A 20,305-nucleotide genomic window follows, 5' to 3' on the forward strand; every position below is an offset into this window, starting at 1 on the left:
TATTCGCGACTTCTTTCCCAGCCATGTCCGCACGTTCCATAAGGAGCTGGCCCTTTCGAAAAAGGAGCTCAAGAAGTACGAGGAATCCTTTAGGGACCTATCTCCCATCTGTGACCGCAATGTTATCCGGAATCTACAACCCAGCTCGCAAGACCCAGTAATCCCTTACCTCCCCATTCATCTCGATAATATCCTATGCCTCAGCTATAAGGATCAGAAGCGACTATATATATGCCATTCTAAAACGCATATATAAGAGCATTTCCGTCTTATCTATAGTTGAAAATCCCACTATTATAGCTAGCGTTATAAGAATGGTATCCTTAAAGCCTAGCTGAAGGAAGGAATCGCGCGCGCACTAATAGCTTGCCAGACGCTTTTCAGATCATCGAGTAATAGACGCTATTTCCTAGTTCTAGCACCTGAATTGGAGCCCACATCGGTATCGGAGCCCGTATTATCGGAAACCTCGCACGCGCCAGCCTCAACAGTGGGCGGCTCCGGCGCACTGGACCCTGGAGCTTCGTCGGCATATCTACAATCCACCCTCCCGCTAGATGCCCTCATAGAAGAGAAGCTCACCCAGGCTGCCCATCTAACCGTGACCTCAGCCTAGCATACGCGAGATCGGTGGCAGCGTGAAGTTAACCTAACATCAGAGCAATACAGGTGGATTCAGTTTACAGAATGGGGGCGGTATATGGCGGAACACCCATTAGGAGCTGCCGCCCGTTTACTTGATCTTCTATCGGGGGAGAGCCGGAATTGTAGTGGTATGGATAGGGACAGTCACCACGGCAATGAGCATGAGAGGCAGCTCTAAAGTGAACACGTTTTACAGCATATTCTTGCCGCACTAAAGCGCCTCGTGGAGCGAGCAAAAAAAACCATGTCCGATGGCAGATTCAACGTCTTCGATCAGCATTGTCTTAATTCTTTCCTTCCACGCCGGACCTCAGGGAGGCCATTCTTCTACAAGCTCTAGGATAAAACCTATCAGAAATATGTCAGAGTAGCACAGAAGCTCATCTGCTTCGTATATCGAAGAGCATGGGCGAGTACTGGCCCAAGTCCCCCGTTTCAACTCACCGAGGTTCAAATGGATGCATTAAATAACACCGTTCACGCCTCAATGGCATTGCAGAACGTGCTAATCGATGGCGAGAGAGACCATGAGTATATGGAAGAAATTTGGATAAGGCTTGAAGACAACCTGTTGATTTTTTTTGTGTCGCTTCTTGACCATGCCCTATATCGGGATATATATGAAAGCCCAATCGTCGGCTTCCTTGCAGTTCTGGCTATACAGGAAACTGATTCTGGGATAATACTGCCTCAACCCCGCCTCTATGAAGCCATAAGTTACACGCCATATCTCTCAGCCTTTATCAAGATCTCTCAGCTCCTTGTCGCCGAACGAGCTCTACTAGCTGTCCAGCGAGATGAATTCGAGTACCCAGGACTTGCCTTAGAGGAAATACAGCATCGATTTATGGTAGAAGGGACGAGGTCCCCCATGTGTTGGGCGCAGAAACTTCGAGCATACGGAAAAGCCATTAAGGACACCACAACCTCGATCGGACATATCCAATGGTCCGATGACGATGAAACGCTCTGGTACAAAGATACCCAGTTCACCATGACGCAACTGCGAAGTCTAGTTTCAACAGAACTTGAGATTGCCCAGGCACAGCTCTCGGACCTTTTTCTTATTCATCCAGACGATGATGATCGAGACCTGGTAGTGCCTTCGCTGAGTCTCCGGTCACTGGCTGATAATCCAGCCGAGTCGGCCCCGGGGTGGAGCTTCATATGCCATCCTAAGAATAAAGCATTACATGGACATGAGAAGTGGCTTTTAAATAGAATCCTACAGACCAGCTGGCTCCGCAACGACTTTTTCCGGGTGCCAAAACGAGCTATATGGCGTGAACAAACTGTAAGCAAATACGTCACCAACGTCGATAGGTTTCTAGAGAGACTTCTTCTCCTCATCCATATTACGGGCGGTCAACCAGCGAGAGGCACCGAACTGCTGTCCATTCGGCATCGAAACTCTGTTGATGGCCAAGGCAGAAGAAATATCTTTCTTAAAAGTGGCCTCGTCAGCTTCGTTACATATTACCACAAAGGATATAATATCAATAGCTCAACCAAGATTATTCACCGCTATTTTCCGCTTGAGGTTAGCAAGCTTGTGGTTTATTACCTGTGGTTAGTAGTACCATTCGTTGACCAGCTCCGAATCCTAGCGATGGGCTCTGCTTTGAATAAATTGGGTTCGTCATATCTCTGGGGAGAGTCAACAAAACCGCCCGACAAGTCGCCAGGAGAGAGGACCATCAAAAGCACGCAACCAGGCTCAGCTACAGCTGTAGAGACGCCCTGGCTCTCTACCAGGCTGTCCAGAATATTCGTGCAGGAATTTCAGCGATTGATTCCTACGAAGGTGACGATTCCAATTTGGCGTCACGCGGCCATTGCGATTTCACGTCGTCATCTTCGCTAGGCTAAGTTTAAACGAGATTTTATCGAGGCTGTTACATGGGCATAAAACGACGAAATGGCCGCTCATTCTACCAAGTTGGCTGGGCTTACTTACGCACGGGGCCTAGATGAGGCCCCAGGCCATGTTGCAGGAGCAAAGGCAGAATATCGCCGGATTAGCCGAGAATGGCATGCTTGGCTTGGCCTTGGAGGATATTTCACTAAGAAAAGCGACGGTTTAAACCAGGCTAGTATTGAGCAGCTAGGAATCACAGCCAAGACGATGGCTACATGGACTGAGAACGGGCCAGTGTCGAAGAAGCGGGGTCTTACATTAAATAACACAGACAGCCCATGTCAGCATAAGAAGGGGAGGTATAGAAGCTAGAGTTTTTCTAGGACTATTATTTACTCTGCTAGGCACTTACTGTAACTCGTGGCATCGTCGACTGGGATCCGCTTTCTATCTAGTACTATAGTCTAAAATCAATTGTGATACAATTCATTCATAGGCCCTGCATTATAGGCTCGACTTAATGTTCCGGCATGGGGCTAGATATAAATTTTATATGGTGACTCAAGGAGCTGAGTTTTGCATAGGGTTAGACTTTAATACTTAAACTTTTGATTGGACTTTGATTACACGTTAAGCGCGTTATGATACGACGCGTCAAGTTTTAGATCAGCATCGTCTGCAAATGCGGACTATAACCATGAATTCAATATCTCTTGCTACTATAGGTTTAGAGCTAGACAGGACTCAATGACATTTTATCTATCGAGATTGCAGATGGGATGTTCGGCAAGCGTTAACCAGGCCAGAGTATTTCAAATCTAGTATAATTTGCCCCGCACGAAGTTTATAAAAAAGCAAACTGCATTTATCTCAATTATGTCTATCACTCCGTCTTACAGTCCTTTGCTATATGGCCGCTTGCACCGCATACATAATAGAGTCCACGTTTTCTCCGTTTATCGTGGAGGTAGTTGTCAATGGTCGTCGCTTTTCTCGCCATATCTTCGAATGTAGCCGGCAGTTCTCCATCCTTATGTATAGCCTCTTGGATCTCTTCTTTTAGTCCCAGAAAGAATCGTGCTGCCAAATATGTTTCCTTTGTCGTCTTGCTTAAAAGTTCGAGAAACTTGGTACTGTAATCCCTGGCGCTTCCGGTTTGTTTTAGGCGTAGGAGTTCGATTGTAGCCTTTATATCTCCTTGGGTTGCGGACATCTTCTGATTCCTAGTCAGTTTAATTTGCCAAGCTTTAGTATGAACACGATTATAAAGAGTATAGAGAGTAACTGATACTCTTACGGAAACTCATTTACAGATCGAAGGAAATCCTTTATTAGTGATTGCCTGAACCAAAACTGATGATACATTAGGTTTAAATTCTAAGAGCACCAAAATAAAATTACCCCGCATATCGCACGTGACCTAGCTGGTTTCCACATCACGTTCAGGTAGTCCAATAGGCAAATTCTACATCTCTATAGATTCTCCCAATTTCACTGAAAGTGGACGATTTGCATTATTATTGGCTGATGGTCCCTATAATGACCCCGCATTCCACATTCACATGAAAGAGGCTTCTCAAAACTGTGACCCTAGCAAAGTTCAAGCTAAAGTGGTCATCTCGCTATCTCATTGGTTGACTTTACTTTTTCCATCAAAAACTTTCGACCTCAGGCTACATGATTAATCAAATCGTATCGACGCGCGTGCGATGTGTATCCTGGCTATCTGTCTACTAGGATGTATAAACCCAACGAGTTAAGAAGTTTCGTCACCATCATCTCCTCGCGAATATTAATTTTGAAGTCGAGATCTCCACATCATGAAACGCCCATTCGAAAGCAGTCAAACTGATTATATGGCATTTACTGGAGCGAGCAAAACGACCTCATGGCTCCGGCACACCGGCTGGGTCGAGTTGTTCCGTGATAGATCGCTCAAGATTATCGGTTCTCGCCATTTGTTGGAGGACCCGGTGTAGGTGCAGGTGTAGGACGGGTAGCAGGATCAGTACTATGACTAGACCTAGCTTTCTTTTCACCATTTTCAGGCATGGCGACTAGTGAAAAATATGTCGAGGGAATATGGCAGACGGCTGCAGTGTACTTTGTGTATTCACGACTGCAGTTGTAGAAAGGATGTAGAATTGAGAATTTTATCTGGGTTTCGGATCTATTTTTATAGCTGCTTGATACGTGTGTGGCAGAAGAGAAACCTCATAGGCACGCACTCGACATGGTTAAATACCTTCACATTATCATTGCAATAGATGAAAGATTTGCATCTTAATTCAAGCATACCATTGACCCCGGCTCCGTGAACACGTCAAAAGCCAATTCTTCTCTCTGGCTCGTCAAGAAAGCCACAGCCTGGTTGTATGCAGGTTGGTCGGCCGCGACCTTGTCCGCATTGAATTGGCATGTAAGAACTATCCTCTCAGCCGAGAGGTTCCTACAAGCTTGACCGCGCCACACTTCATTTCCTTTTAACCTAACAAGGCGGCCATGTTTGGGCGACTACCGATCAAAGGAGAACTCATACAACTCTGCTCCTTGCAAAGTGATGAGGGTTATGAAATGCTAGCAACAACTAGGACTCGATATTTCACGAGTTTAGTCTTAGTGGCAGATTGTTCAATTCTGCAGTATTAAGCTAAAACTAGTTTAGATCTAGTAGGCCTCCCAATATGCAGCCAGGCTTGGTAATAGAAGTAAGTCTATATAGATACTGCTTTAATACTTCGGTCAGACGCTTAATATTAGTTAAGAAAATAAAAATAAAAATAGAAACCGCATAAAAATGATTAGACAGTTAATTCCTAAGTCTATTAAGGCTTCCATGGCTAATACTACAGAGGTATCATTAACTTAACCAATAGCCTCCTTATTACGATCCCAGCGGTTACGTTATATGTAACCTACCTTTTTTTACTAATTATTATAAGTCTTACTTATACTAAAGTAAGCTTATTAAAAGCTTACTATAAGCCTTATAAGCTTTCTTAAAAAGCTTACTAAAAATTAGAACCGTCGGGAGAGTTAATGAGTAAATACAGAAGATGCATCTAAACGGAATTAGTATTCCTTACAGATTAATACCTACACAGATATGTTCTATAACTGACATAATTTTACAATCAAAACCCCATCCTCATCGTTTCCGATCAGCCAATCATGGTGTATTTAGTCACCTCTCTTATCCAACCACAGCGTTGTAGTGGGGATGATACCGTGGTTGGCCTGTGTAAGCAGAAGTACGGGTCCTTGCTCGACCCCGGTTCGCGAATCACGTCGCGAACCGCAAACCTCCATCGACAAAGTCGCAAACTGACCAACGTGACGAATTGCATTGCAACAGCATTTGAGCGTGTTGAGTAGCATTTTTTTAGTCATTGAGACCACGTGAATCACAACGCACTGCACTTCTTTGACCCTACATGACAGTTTCAGCGCGTCCACCACTGACCGTACCGCACCGCACCGCCCGGCATCACGACCTCGGGAATCTAGAATCACATCGTCAACGGTCCCGAATGCGCCACCCATGACTACTCTAGTGGCGGCTTGGCGGTCGTTTCTAGTAATTAGCATGGGCAACGAGCACTGGCGACGGTTGAGCAAGCGTCTCGCTGCAACGGGGGCGACAGATTATGAGCACGACGCTGGCTTCGCATTTGTGCGAGAATCGAAGAGAATTAAGACGGACAAGACAGATGAACCGAAGCCGGAAGCAGTGCCGAAGCCAAAGGCGGAGCCAGTGAAGAAGTCTACAAAGGGACGACCTGCGGCAAAGCGACGCGCTGCTCAGGCACCGACGACTAATGGAACGATTGTGGAGGAGGAGCCGCCCGAGAAAGAAACGCACGCGACGACAAAGCCCACGACGAGGAAGAGCAGCAGACAAAAAGCGAGTGTTGACGCGTCGGTTGAGCGAGAAATCAACGTCCCTAAGAGACCATCGACCAGGATGAGCACGCGACGATCTGGGGAAGGACAGGAGAAAGAAGCTCTTCAACCAGCACCAGCATCCATATCAGAACCCGAGCCTGAAGCAGCACCAACTTCCCATGTCAATGCAGCGCCTAAGAAACGCGGATCCCGCGCAAAACCTTCTAGACCGCCTCCGGACTGGGATAAATCGCCACAACGCAAACCGCCTGTGCAGTCAGCCACAATTGCTCTGCCTATGAGCGATACGCCCATCATTAACAGAAACAAGGAGATGCAGAAGAAGGGGGGTAATAAAAATAAGCGGAGCAGTTTGGGTAACCGTGGAAGAAGGGCGAGCTCTTTGATCGAGAGCGGCCAAACAGCAATACCCCACCGGGATGTCAACCCGACGGACTTTTACAAACACATTGAAGCCGAAGGCTTGATAGAGCCTCGGCGTATGAAACAACTGTTGACCTGGTGTGGCGAGCGCGCTTTGGCAGGGAGGCCTCCTCATGGCATACCAAATTCTAATGCTATTCTTGGTGCTCGTGCTATTTAAGACTAACTGCTAAAAGACTTTGGGGCTCAATCTGAGTTTATAGACTGGTTTAGTTGAGAAGATAATGCGCTAAGAATTCCTGTAGTGTTGAGGCCTAACCCCAGAAACATGGAGTTAGATGAGAAACTGGCTTAACTTAAAATCAATATCAAAAGATTACAGGATGAGAAGAAGGCATGGCAAGTAATACGAAAACCACTGCCCGATTAACCGCTTCTCTTCTCTGAAGGCGAGACTGGGCCTATTGTTCTACCAGACTTCGATCTATTAGATCTAAACGAAGGCAAGATCAGAGGATTCCTGGCAGACGAGACAGTATCATTCGACGCTATTCGGTCTCAGACTGAATCAAGGTTGCGGACTATTCAGTCGTTACTCGAGTTTCAGGTCGACCAACTCGCCGACAACGTTCACAAGCTCGAGCAGCAGGTTCTGGTTGCGGCTAAAGAAGCAGATAAAGTCCTTAGTGCTAGTGCCCTACGACTTCGACAACGTGACAAGCGGGAGAAGGCGAGCGCAAGAACAAAGGATATGCCAGTCATCGAGGTTCTAAGGAGCCTAGGGAATATTCTATCTGAAGGAGGTGGGTAAAGGAGCAAAACCAGGAGCAATCATCCTTTAGGTTTACACCTGCAGCAGAGCGGTCGTTCCGTCCAACCCTGTAAGAGGCCCACTACTGTGACAGTTGACTCAGTTTCATCTGCTAAGTATCCGGTAGCGCTGTGATCTTATTTCCGTACAAGTTTCATACTCCCAAATAATGACTCAAGCCTCTAATCTTTGTGTCTTTGCAGTGATAACCAACAAAATCTTGCGAAACCTCCGCAATGGTTCGGAGGATGAATGGGGCCGCCATGTGAGACGGCACTTGCCAAGGTGGTATGTATGAGTCGTGATGACGAATAGTATATTATTAAAGAACGTTTACACGTGAATATTTAAATCCAGACCCCCTCGCGGTAAAATGGCCACTATAAGCTATTTTAAAAAGTTAAAATTGCACAAAACTTCATTGAAAGCTCCATGCCAACTACCCGTATGAGCTTTGGGGCCAACCAACCTCCTGACACGATTCGACAGCTAATACGTCGTTGGCTTACTGACCAAGAAGCCAACTATACTTTATCGAGATTTCAAAAAGTCTGCATCCCAAACCGCTAGGTCCTATGGAGCGGCATGTTACGTAAAGAGGCTTAGCAATGGGCTGATACATATGGATTCCAAACATTAACTACCGCCCTCAGTCCACTTTTACATCCTAGTGGCCCAGATTGTCCATACGGGTAAAGCTCTCCAAGATATATTTATAGCGCTTCTATTATTTTCGCATAGTTCATTTCCCAGGGTGATATTATGACAGTCCTTTCGTATCCTCCACTGGTCCCTTTCTATCCTACCGATTAAACATTCTATTAACTATATAAAGAGCCTATTATTATAGGTAAAATGGGCAATTGGCCTATAGGAAGAATTAACACGGCTCATCCGGCCGTCAAAACAGCTACCGACTTTATATATCAGAGGTGGCCATACAATAAGTCATAGCTTTGGATAAAGACGTTTAGAATTCCAAACATCAAATTGGATTGGCGCAAAACTAAAACAATTAAAAGCAGTATACAGGTGAGTACTAACGGCATCTGAAACAAAAAGACGAAAGCTTGGCTCGATAGACTGACTACTCAATGTCAGCCAGGAGCAAATTTGACGCTTATATCGCCGCGAGCCTCGAACGAAGCAAAGTCTGTAGAGCCTCCCAAGATGATCACGGCCAATGAAAAGAAGATGACGACAGAAGCGGGACTGCAAAAGGCAACAAAGAAGAAGAGGAAGAAGAAGAAGAAGAATAAGAAGAAGAAGAAGAAGAAGAAGAAGAAGAAGAAGAAGAAGAAGAAGAAGAAGAAGAAGAAGAAGAAGAAGAAGAAGAAGAAGAAGAAGAAGTCGAGCGCAGTAACCATGATGAAGGAAGTTACAACTGCCGAGCAATCACTGAAACGTGCCGCCTCTGTTAGCAAGCAGTCATTGGTCAAAACAACAGGATCAAATGTTAAACAAAGCCTTACGAAGAGCAAGCGGAAGGGAACAATTAAGAAGAAGGGGAAGAATAAAATCAAATAGGCATCTATAGTCGAAAAAGCTTCAGCTTGACATCTTATTAAGCAGGGGCAGAAGAAAATCACGGCGACGGTGAAAATGAACAGAACTAAGATGGGAGCAAAGGTTGGGACCAACATTAGGGATAGTAAATAACTGGATAACGTATTCCATAAGGTCTGTGGTGAATCGATACAACCCTGTCATGCTTTAAAGGGATAAGGAAATTCACCACTTTCCAGTTACTAGCAATGTCTTGTTCACGACCTATCCTATCCTTCTCTCCTCCCATCTACTGACCGACTCAAACTAGACATGGAATGTGATGTTGAACTTATTAACATTATATAAAAGCGGAGCATTGTGCCGCCTTTTTCGTCCCTCTTACCTGCCTGCATCATCTCCGTGGAAACAATTTACCAAGGTATTACTATAAATCCATCCGTATTCTCCCATTTTACAAAGCTGTTAGCTTAGGCTATACTAGTAAAATACAATTTAATAGGAAGTTTTTTAAACACTATAGGTAAACTGTTATCCTTAATGGCCTCAAGCTCTCTCTTAGATACCGATCCTCTATCTATCTTTAACAAGCTCCGTACCTTGGCTCCCTATCTTTACCCGCATGACCATGACCTTACCCGCATCCCTTTCCGGATCTCGCTCAGCCAAGAATCGGCTATGAGTGACCATCACAATCCAACTGACCATCGACTGTAGCATTGTCATGCACCACCTGACAACTGCCTCTTGACCCGCCTCGTCTAGACTGTCAAACACCTCATCGATGAGCAGGTAATGTGCCCGATGCGCGCTCTCTGCCCAACCCAGATGTAGCAGTGCGAAGAAGAGCGCTAGGTCGAGACGCTTGCGCTCGCCACCTGATCGCTTCCCATAGGCTAGCGACTGGTGGATACCAAGGCTCTGATCGAGGACAGGCCCAGGCGAACAAGATTCGTGTTCCATGGTGCCAATAGATTCAGAGTCGAACAGCGAACTCAGCATTCCAGTTGCGATGGCGTTTGTGTGGCGTGTGTCGTCGTACAGTGCCGTAAGGATCTGTGCAAGTAAGCTATTGAGATGTGATATTGACTTTTCGAGGACATATTCGGGGAAGTTGGCCGTTGATTTCCCCCTGGATTTGGCTGAGGAACTAGTGCGCTTGTTACGTTTTGTTAAAGCAGAGGACCAGAACGCAAAGACCTCGCGATCGGCTGCAAGTTCTCTAAGTTTGAGAGCCAGGTTATCGTACTTCTGGCTAATTGAGCGTAGAGATGATCGCTCGGCTTCGATAAGGCATGTATAGATAGCTGCTTCGTGTCGCTTAAGCATCGCCTCTTCTTGCTTGTGCTTGAGTTTAGCCTCTTGCTGTTGTTTAAATATGAGCTCTTCCTGCTGCCTAAACATGGCCTGTTGATGCTTGAACATAACATCTGCGCATGTTTTTTGAGCCTGCTCGACCTCCATGATTCGCTTGTCGATCACCCGAAGGGCCTGGCTAGTGGCAAGCCGATTTCGATGAACAATATCCGTTACCTCGAGATGGAGGCTTTGCAGCCGCAACTTGCTGTCTTTAATGTCCTCGCAGAGACCGTCAATGACCACTCTTCGTTGTTGATGTTTGGTGTCGATTGCTTGATAGTTGCTTATCAAGAATTCCAATACGCCCACCGCACCCCTGGTAACCACTGCTCTTATAGCATATAAAAGTCTTTGGAGTATGGCGGGACGATCTGCTGGCACGGCCTCCAGATTTTGACCGAGGTTCTGCTTCAGTCCGACGAGCCATGATATGAAATCGGCATTCACCATTGCTCGTATTTGGGTATATTCGTTTTCAAGGCTTTGCCGGCTTTTCTTCTCCATACTGATCTGATCCGTCAATGCCGAGACCTTTGCGTGGGAACCCATTGTAAGCTCAGCGAGGTGTGCCACTTCCATTGCATGCTGCAATCCGTGGCTTGAGGCCGACATCTTCTGTTCATACTCTGCGGAGTCTATAGAAAGCTCAAGGTCTCCGTCTCCAAACTGCCCATCACTTCGTAATCTGGCGGTTGCATGGTCCTGTATCGCCAACTCAAGAGATGCCTCAGCGTTATACGCCTCCATTTCACATATTTTCCGTTTCCGGTCCAGAACTTCGATATGCTTTTCAGTATGTTCCATTGTGCGAGCCACATCCTGCATATTCTTATCCACCGCGTTCGCGTTTTCATCAATGTCCTTGAGGAGTAATCTCGATACCTTCCCATAGGTATCTAGTATCGACATTCCAAGAGCTGCCTCTGTCAATTTACGCTTCTCCGCTGCCTTTGAGCTCAAGAAGCTCGCAGCGCTTTCGTGGCTCAATACGACTGTCTTGATGTATGTTTCGTAGTTGATACCAAGCAACTCGACGATAGCCTCCTGTGTCGTGCCTTTGCCTGGGCGATCATATTGCAGCTGGGCCTCGCCATGTAAAAGAATTATAACGCGGTTACCGTTTTTCTCGTGCTTTCGATGACGCGAGATCGCGTAACCGTTGGCGAACTCCAGCGTGACACAGCAATTCTTACCTATAATATCGTTGACAACATCGTCAACCGCCATGCCGCTGCGAACACACTGCCCAAACTGGCACCAAACCATGGCCTCAATCAGCATGCTCTTGCCAGAGCCATTCTCGCCAACAAGGAAAGTTAGTCCACGCGCAAGATCATACCGGAAGTCAATGGTGATGGTGTTCTGCACGCTCAGGAAATTGGTGATCGTAAGAGTGGATGGCACTGCGGCGAAATTATGACCGGAGGCACCTTTCAGATCGGTAGCGCTTCTCGTGCTGATGGCCTGAGTTGACCTGTCGAGAAAGACCTCATAGTTCAGCTGGAGGTCTTCGTCTTCATCCTGATCTACTAGCCCATGGGAAACCTGAATCATTCTCTGGCCAACTCGAATTAACTCTTCTCGTCGCAAGGAGAGAGGGTTATCTAATTCTAGTGATGTGACATACTCCCGAGCCTCCGCCGCAAAATCGAGTTTATTGGCTCGAGGTTGGTAGTCAAGGGCAGAGCTGGATACCCTATTGCCTGTTGTATCCTCAATTTCCCTGGGCTCCTCTAAGGGCTGAAAGGATACATCGCTGGCTGGGACCGATGATCCCAAAGCCGCACGGTCAGAATGCGATTTAAAGCCCATAGGGTTCCAGTCCCGTACACTCCGCGCCCCAAGTGAAAGGAGCTTGTCACGAGCCATAACATACTTGAGATGGCTCAAATCACCTAGAAGCATTACGTGCTTATCCTTTAAAGCTTCTTCGTTGGCCTGGTCGTTGAGTACTTCCTGTAAATTTACAGTTGTATAGCCGATGACATATGGGTTAATAAGCATTTCGTGCTCGAGCGTTTCTGGATCGAATAACAGAATGCCACGCTTCTCATCGTAGAGGTCGCTCCAGTTCAGTTGCAATGGTGAGCCCAGGTACGTGATGCTTCCTCGAAGATCTGTCTTGTTGGTATTTGGTTGCTTCTGGGTGATGGTCTGGTGGCTGTGGAAATGTCCCGTAAAAGTTCGGGCCAGTGAGGCAAATTGATCCGGACCCGTCAATCCATTGTATATGATGGATTTCGCCGCCGATAAGTTTTTGAAGCCATCACTGACCACGTACCGCTGTGTGATGGCCTTGTTGATCGCAAGATGGGCGAAGGCAACGGTTTTGCTCGCCTCTGTAGGACTCAGAGAAGCCACAGCATCTGTCAACCCACTCTGGTCCTCGCGAAATGGCAAAAGTATAACACGTCGGCCGTCCCACTCGTGTTGGGTAATTTCTTTATGGATAGAGACGTAGGGGGCTAGGCGATTAAGGTTGAAGGCGTCGAGGGCCGTGGTTTGGTAGTCACGACGGTAGGCAAGGTCATGGTTCCCAAGTAGGATATGGACGTGGGGTATGATATCACTGAGCAAGCCAATGAAGCGATAACATGTAGACAAAACATGTGTTGGCTGCATGGTGCGGCTCGTTAGCAGATCGCCGCATACTACTACCCTCCTGACCTGATGTCGCTCTGCCTCAGCAACAATCCACTTCGCTGTCTGCCAGACTCGATTCAAGTCATGATGCTTAAAATGAAGGTCGCTAAAGAGCATCCATCTGACAGTTCTGGTTGGCAGGCCTTGCATTGCTTTGAGGAGGAGTGAAGTGATGTTATAATAAAGTTCACTTTGTAGAAGTGATTGGTATGTTATCGTCATAGACTACTAAATACTGTGTCCTTTCTTAGCGGCTGAAGTTTTTCTGCTTGTGGCTTGCAATTCTTCCTCTAGCTGACTAATTCGATGGCTACTGAAGGTTTCGAGATAAACAGGTTGAAGCACGTTTAAAAGAGCAAAGAACACTTGAAAGATTTTTTTTTTTTTGCCCAAGGTAACGTACATGATAAGCGAGCGTTGCATTCCTCGTCTGACGGATAACGACAACATCTGGAAAGCAGTCAGTACATGAAGTCTGGGATGAGGCAGCTTTTGGGAAGGTACCTCAGCTCGTTAGGGCAGATGGAGCAGCGACAACTTGTCATAAAGATCAAGCCAAAGAACTGTTAGCCTAGTCCTACAGTCCAAAATTAATTGTTGTACAATTGATTTAATTTATCCCACTTTACAGGGAAGAATTACCTCGGCGACCAAACGCTACTTATCCTTTTTAGCTTAACTTCCGTCTAGATTATTCTCCAAGCGAAAATGTCTGACCCAAACGATTACACGGCTGGCTGGATCTGCGCGATAACTATGGAGTATGTTGCCGCCCAGGAATTCCCTGACGAAGAACACGAAGGACCGGAATTCGTGTCTCTCAATGACAACAACCATTACATACTAGGCAAAGTTGGGAAGCACAATGTCGTTATCGCTGTCTTGACTGATAATGAGCACGGAAAGTCTTTTGCAAGCGTTGCAAGGGATATGATGCACAGCTTTCCTAATATCAGATTTGGCTTGATGGTCGGCATCGTCGGAAGAGCGCCTGGAAAACATGATGTCTGTATCGAACGACCCCAACAAGTCGGAAGGTGATGCTCAACTGTTCTGTATCCCTATCCTATCCTAGCTGCGCGGCAGAATCGGTAGCGATTCTATTTGAATCCCCATACTAAAAAAAAAAAAGGCGCTAATGAAAGTGCATAGCGATTCCATTTAACCCAAACGGAATCGCTACACCCCCAAGTTTTTGTCGATAAAATGCATTTCAAGTAGATGCATCGATTCATTACATCAAGGGAAGCTTATATATAGCTTGCCAGCCTACTCAAGTATGCACGATAGGAACGGGGCCCGTTCTGATTCTTGACTCTCAACAGCAAACACAGAACGGGGCCCGTTCTGGCCCCGAGGGGTCCATGCCACCCATGCCAAATCCATTGAATCCAATGTCCCGCTTCTCCCTTTTACATTTCCCACCTGGCCCGTAACAACCCCATATAAACGACTCCATACAGGGCGGTGCGGGTCCAGCGTCAGTAGTTAGATGTGTGTATCTCCGGTGCAGTCGGATACTTCGGAGCATCTAGTCCCCTTATGTAGGGCCCCGAGCCAGATGAGACCGAGTGATTAATCTCACAGCCAAGTTCATACTAGTGAATAATCTCAGACAAAAGCACATCTCAACGGTTCGGAGATGGCTTATTACGTAATATGGCTTGTTCGAGACGCTCGTATCAATGTTATGGGCGGCGGCACGGCAGATCTTGTACGCGTTATGGGATCATTTCCGGTGAATTGTGGTATCACAATGACGTTAAAACACCTAAGAAAAAGAAAGAAAGGTGGTTGGAGGGGCATTGACAACTAGAGATTCTAACATTTGCGAAAACCTTATTCCTCAGCTGCGCGAGTAAGATGGTACGCACGAAGAAGTTATTAAAGTAGGCCGCGGGCGCAGACATATCATCAACTATTATTCTAAGCTCACCCAACAATAGTAATGCGGCCAGTTCCCGTGTCTTCCAAGATTTTATCTTCCCGACTATTGTTCCACAGCACGCAAAGACGACAGTTTAGCCCAAGCATCGCTACCATGTCTTCAGATCCACCAAGCTTTCCATTTCAGCGTGCCTCGGGCTCAGAGCCGCCGGCTGAGTTCGCCAGACTGCGAGCTACCGAGCCTGTCTCTCAGGTCGAGCTATTTGATGGCAGTCTTGCGTGGCTGATGACCAAGTACAAGGACGTCACCTTTGTTGCGACTTCTGATAAACTCTCCAAGGTAGGTTTCGACCATGTGCTCGCCGCCCGCTGTATTAAAAACCTTGGATTCTAGGTCCGTACACGAACTGGCTTCCCGGAGTTGACCGCACGCGGAAAGCAGGCTGCGGAGGCAAAATCAACTTTCGTGGATATGGACCCTCCAGACCACATGCGTCAAAGGTGAAGCATTGTTACGCCTGAACTTTGGATTCAGAAAGCTTACATTTTGCAGGGGTATGGTGGAGTCACTCTTTACCCCAGAAGCCGTTAAGAAACTGCAGCCGTACATTAAGAAGACCGTTGACGATCTTCTTGAGAATCTGAAGCAAAAGGGCAGCGCCAATAAGCAGGTTGATCTTGTCAAGGAGTTTGCACTGCCTGTGCCATCATATGTTAGTCTTGGACTACGGATCTGTACTACTACGAAGTCGTAGCTAACACTCTCAGATCATCTACACAATTCTTGGAGTGCCCTTTGACGATCTTCAATACCTTACACAGCAAAACGCCATTCGCACAAATGGAAGTTCCACGGCTCGAGAGGCGTCGGCCGCTAACAAGTGAGTATAATTTATAATCGCATAACCAATCTTAATATTGATTTTGAGCAGGGAGCTACTTCTCTACCTTGCCAGCCTGGTTGAAAAGCGTCTCGAGGAGCCCAAAGATGACCTCATTAGCAAGTTATGCACCGAACAAGTGAAGCCTGGAAATATTGAAAAGCCAGACGCAGTGCAAATTGCCTTTTTGTTGCTGGTTGCTGGCAATGCTACCATGGTCAACATGATTGCATTGGTACACGGATTTTCCAAATTTCTTTACACGCGCTGACAGGTCCTAGGGAGTCGTAACACTAGCCCAGCATCCAGAGCAGCTAGCTCAACTCAAGTCTAATCCATCACTCGCCCCTCAATTTATCGAGGAGCTTTGCCGTTTCCATACCGCATCTGCACTTGCCATGAAGCGAACCGCCAAGGAGGACGTCGAGATTGGTGGCAAGGTAAGCTGATAGAAGTGGACGATAAGACCTAGCAGTATCAGAAGCTTACTTGTTCGAACAAGCTCATTAAAGTAAACGAAGGAATCATCGCTTCGAATCAATCAGCCAATCGCGATGAAGACATTTTTGAAAATGCCAATCAGTTTAACATAAACCGTAAGTGGCCGGCTGAAGATCCCCTTGGCTTTGGGTTCGGTGACCATCGATGCATTGCCGAGCACCTTGCCAAGGCTGAGCTGATAACTGTATTTGGTACGTTCGAGAAGTTTAAATCAATTGCCTTGGAGATTCACTGTCTGATCATTTGCAGCATCACTATATCAGAAGTTCCCTGATCTCAATGTGGTTATACCTCTCGAGGAGGTCAACTATACTCCGTTGAGTGGGGACGTGGGAATTGTCGATTTGCCAGTCACTCTCTAATTTGATACCGGCCAGAGTTTACATGATGTCTTCTTCCATGATACAATCCCTAAGGAACATAAATTGACTTATCTCAGCTCATGGATAACTTTCATTGAAACCAACGTAATATATATTAAGTGCAATGAAGTAGAAGTCATCACCGGACACAAAGTTATTTAAGCTCGCCTGTCGTGTTCAATTTCGAAATGCATGAAGCAGCATCGTAGCGCATTGGCCGGCGGCCAACCCCCCGCTTACCGGGCATGGCTGCTGTGGAATGGCGATCAGGGCGCTTCCCTTCAGCTAAATGTGCGAGCACAGCCTCCGACGGACGAGCCCAGCAAATGGCTTAACCTCGTGAGCAGTCCAAACATTATTCCAAAGCTGGGTTAAACCAGTTACTGGCTGGCCTGCAAGAGAAAAATACTCGACCCTTCTGGACATGCATGGATACGAGGACCTTCTGACTAGTAATGCTCAACCACCAATAGAAGGTAATAATCTCGTAACTCAGATTGATGCCTGGGGGAGCCGTTAGGATCGAGTATGCGGCGCTATTTAAAGTCGGCTCGGCCATAGCGCCCGAGTATTTACCATGGGTTTCCTGACGGCATAGGGCATAATTAGTCACCTTAAAACCTAATATTACCCTATTAGAAGCGCCATATTCTAAGAGCTTACCTTTAACTCTTGCGATTTAGTTATAAAATATAAAAATAAGCTTTATTAAGTAAGAGCTAAATGTAAGAGTATCATGGAGAGATTAAGTCGGGACCAATCAGCGAGCGGTCGCCGGAAGATCTTCAGGTAATTTACCTTAAGAGAAGTCAGACCGAGGGATCTAGGGTTAGATTCCTTAAGTTGAAGTCTCACGACTGAGTTCAATATACAATCAGATCTATCTATCGTCTAACCACCCTAACTTGACCCTATCTACTTATAATTAAATATTATATTTTATAATTATATTTTTTATAAACTTAAATTAATTATAAATAATAATTAGATTTTTATATAAAGCTTTTTAATAATTATATTTTTATTAATAATATAATTTAAATTTTAAATACTATTAAATAAAATTAATAGCTTAATATTTATTAATAGGTAATATATTATAAATAATAAGAAGTTAATTTATTATATTTTTAATAATAAAGATTTAATAAAAGAATTCTTATAAATTTAAATTAAAAATATATTAAAAAATAATCTCTTTTTTTAATTTTAATAGCTTTTATAAGTTTATTATAATATTATATTATAATTATTTACTATTTTTTTAATTACTTAAAGTATTATAATTAGTTTTATATATTTTAATAGTATATTAAATATTTAATTTAAAATCTTTTTAAAAAATTTAAAAAGTAAAAATAATTTAAATTTCTTTTAAAAGCTATAATATTTATAATAATTTAATTTTAATTAATTTAATAATATAAATATAAAATAAGGAATTTTTAATTAACTTACTTAAGTAACTAACTCGCTTATAAACTATATTATATAATATTAATATATAAGTCTTAAGAAAAGGTATAATAGGGTTTAAACCTACTACCTTGGGGTCATACCCGACCCCGCGCGGCTGCGCCCAAGGTCATGTGTCCCCAGAGGAATCCCTATACACTCAGTAGACTTAGCAAGTTTTAGTCTTACAGCTAATTGACCTATACCTTCTTAATCTACCTAGCTGTGCCTAAGACCTATCACAAAAGGCATTATCTCTTTTTGCATTATAAACTATACTGTAGACCTAAAGCCAGGCTTAGCTATTATGAAATAATGACATCTCTTTTAATGCAACCTGGCTAAGACATAAACTCAAAAGCTGCCGCCTAGATAGGTTATATATTTCTCTTAATGTTAAAAGTTGGGTTATATTTTAGCTTTAGTCTTAAGGTTATAAGCACAATTTGTTAGTAACCCGCTACCTGACGGAGGCTCTGCGGCAACCCTAGCGTGTACCGGCTTCCTGTCCTTCCGCGTTTCTGCGGAACACATGTAAGACCCTTACATTTACATCCACATTCGGCCCATCATCAGCTAGGGCAGGCGATGGGCCTGACATTCAGGAACTCCCATTTCTTATCGAATAAACATCACATTAGATCAAGGATCCCTCGAGTTGTAGACCAGAAGCCGTGTCGAAGAGGCGATAGTGGTATTCAGGTATAACAACTACTGGACAGAAGTGATTATGGTAAGCAAGGAGTTACTCACGAATGTCGGCTCTGCTGCAAAGTAAAGTATATCCACTGTGTAATTGTCAACAATGATACAACGTGAAATATTTCCGTATAGGTTCGGGGGCAAGGAATTGATGACAGCCCCGGTCTGTGACGGGCAGTAAAAACGCCTTGTCAGCCAGCCATTGCCATCGATCTAGCCACTTTGTAATTCTAGAACGATACCCCGACGCCACCATCCTCCGCATTGTGTCTGACTGCTTCTACCTAATTGTCTTAGTATAGGAAAGTGTGGAGCAAGGTACTGTACATGTCCACTCTACGTTCGCTTCAGACTCGCAATATCACTGCGTCTTTTACCTTGCCAAAGACTGCTGGCCCTTTCTACGCATGAAAGAGAGTTCCCTTATTTCTTGCCCTTATATACAAAAGCTGGAGAGACTAGTATCGGGCGAGGTTTACGTAAATAATGCATCTGCAATTTATTCTGTCGATCAGACATAGAACTTCATCTAATGTGTCTAAAGTGCGAATACTTGACCTTTCGGTGCTGTAGGTAACTCGAATCAGAGTCACTTCCAACTCTGCCCATCATAAACTCAATTCGAGGATTTGGAAAAAGCTGAAGCAGTATTGCAATGGTACAAATTGACCGTCATGGTGACCTCTTGAAGGCGCTAAGAATCAGAGGTTGGGTAGTCACGTTCATTCAGCCTAGTCTTTCAGCTACAGCCACACGTCTAATAGTACCGTTAAGTGCAGCAAGCCAAGGTCTCGAACACCCATCGTATGATTCCTCTGAGAATTTCCTTGTGGCATTGAACAAGAAAAAAGAAAGAAAAGAACACTAACACCCGGGGGTACATGGAAGGCTTTCTATTGGAGAGGGCAGCTATGTGGCAGCCCTCCTGTCTCATCGTGCCGTTATCTCCGTCCGTTTCCAAGCGGAGGATGGCACACGACATAACTTGTAACTGATCAAATGCGACGTACAGAACATCTTTCCTAGCATCTAAATAAGGCATATACTAATGAGACTGTCCCCTTTGATTTCTTGGTTTGCCAGTATCAAGGACAGATTATCGCACATCAATTTCATCATCGCACATGAAGATGACTTTTCTAATATATTTGATTCCCTCTCTCACTATTGCGAGCTATGTTTCAGCCGCGGAGGGAAGGGCGGAGCCTACTTTGCCGTCCCCAAGGATGACGAGTATGGCTGAACTGCTGGAGAATTTCGAGAGGGAAGTATCGCCGACCCCAACATCGCCGCCAACAACTCTAGAAATGAGACTATTTCCACGAGATTATTCCCTGCCCTCAGACTATTGCGGTTGGAATGTTGAGCAGAAATGGTCAGTTAACTTCCATGTCCCAGTCAAAGATTTACTAATAAAGTGAAAGCG

General features: G+C 45.1%; 8 protein-coding genes across 8 annotated transcripts; 5 read left to right on the forward strand and 3 right to left on the reverse strand.

Annotated features, from left to right (window-relative positions):
- Positions 1 to 1,516: 1,516 nt before the first annotated feature.
- FGSG_11579 (uncharacterized protein) lies at positions 1,517 to 2,509 on the forward strand (the record flags this gene model as incomplete). Its single annotated transcript, XM_011317260.1, has 1 exon — positions 1,517 to 2,509. One exon carries the CDS (start codon positions 1,517 to 1,519, stop codon positions 2,507 to 2,509), a length of 993 nt encoding a protein of 330 aa, XP_011315562.1.
- Positions 2,510 to 3,126: 617 nt separating this feature from the next.
- On the reverse strand, positions 3,127 to 3,716 carry FGSG_11580 (uncharacterized protein; the record flags this gene model as incomplete). Its single annotated transcript, XM_011317261.1, has 2 exons — positions 3,127 to 3,192; positions 3,435 to 3,716. The coding sequence occupies 2 exons, from the start codon at positions 3,714 to 3,716 to the stop codon at positions 3,127 to 3,129; spliced, it is 348 nt and encodes a 115-aa protein (XP_011315563.1).
- Positions 3,717 to 6,044: 2,328 nt separating this feature from the next.
- FGSG_11581 (uncharacterized protein) lies at positions 6,045 to 8,153 on the forward strand (the record flags this gene model as incomplete). The annotated part of the gene is made up of 4 exons (XM_011317262.1): positions 6,045 to 6,888; positions 7,249 to 7,575; positions 7,787 to 7,871; positions 8,012 to 8,153. 4 exons carry the CDS (start codon positions 6,045 to 6,047, stop codon positions 8,151 to 8,153), a joined length of 1,398 nt encoding a protein of 465 aa, XP_011315564.1.
- Positions 8,154 to 8,753: 600 nt separating this feature from the next.
- Positions 8,754 to 9,110, forward strand: FGSG_11582 (uncharacterized protein; the record flags this gene model as incomplete). The annotated part of the gene is made up of 1 exon (XM_011317263.1): positions 8,754 to 9,110. One exon carries the CDS (start codon positions 8,754 to 8,756, stop codon positions 9,108 to 9,110), a length of 357 nt encoding a protein of 118 aa, XP_011315565.1.
- A 552-nt stretch (positions 9,111 to 9,662) lies between these two features.
- FGSG_14022 (uncharacterized protein) lies at positions 9,663 to 10,997 on the reverse strand (the record flags this gene model as incomplete). The annotated part of the gene is made up of 1 exon (XM_011317264.1): positions 9,663 to 10,997. One exon carries the CDS (start codon positions 10,995 to 10,997, stop codon positions 9,663 to 9,665), a length of 1,335 nt encoding a protein of 444 aa, XP_011315566.1.
- Positions 10,998 to 11,517: 520 nt separating this feature from the next.
- FGSG_14023 (uncharacterized protein) lies at positions 11,518 to 13,070 on the reverse strand (the record flags this gene model as incomplete). The annotated part of the gene is made up of 4 exons (XM_011317265.1): positions 11,518 to 11,528; positions 11,642 to 12,003; positions 12,076 to 12,609; positions 12,730 to 13,070. 4 exons carry the CDS (start codon positions 13,068 to 13,070, stop codon positions 11,518 to 11,520), a joined length of 1,248 nt encoding a protein of 415 aa, XP_011315567.1.
- Positions 13,071 to 13,799: 729 nt separating this feature from the next.
- FGSG_11584 (uncharacterized protein) lies at positions 13,800 to 14,132 on the forward strand (the record flags this gene model as incomplete). The annotated part of the gene is made up of 1 exon (XM_011317266.1): positions 13,800 to 14,132. One exon carries the CDS (start codon positions 13,800 to 13,802, stop codon positions 14,130 to 14,132), a length of 333 nt encoding a protein of 110 aa, XP_011315568.1.
- A 1,000-nt stretch (positions 14,133 to 15,132) lies between these two features.
- Positions 15,133 to 16,722, forward strand: FGSG_11585 (cytochrome P450 55A2; the record flags this gene model as incomplete). The annotated part of the gene is made up of 8 exons (XM_011317267.1): positions 15,133 to 15,318; positions 15,373 to 15,479; positions 15,532 to 15,691; positions 15,801 to 15,859; positions 15,911 to 16,094; positions 16,141 to 16,299; positions 16,362 to 16,551; positions 16,610 to 16,722. The coding sequence occupies 8 exons, from the start codon at positions 15,133 to 15,135 to the stop codon at positions 16,720 to 16,722; spliced, it is 1,158 nt and encodes a 385-aa protein (XP_011315569.1).
- Between the last annotated feature and the right edge of the window lie 3,583 nt (positions 16,723 to 20,305).

The sequence above is a fragment of the Fusarium graminearum genome, chromosome 1 (genome assembly GCF_000240135.3).
Source record: "Fusarium graminearum PH-1 chromosome 1, whole genome shotgun sequence".
Lineage (NCBI taxonomy): Eukaryota > Fungi > Ascomycota > Sordariomycetes > Hypocreales > Nectriaceae > Fusarium > Fusarium graminearum.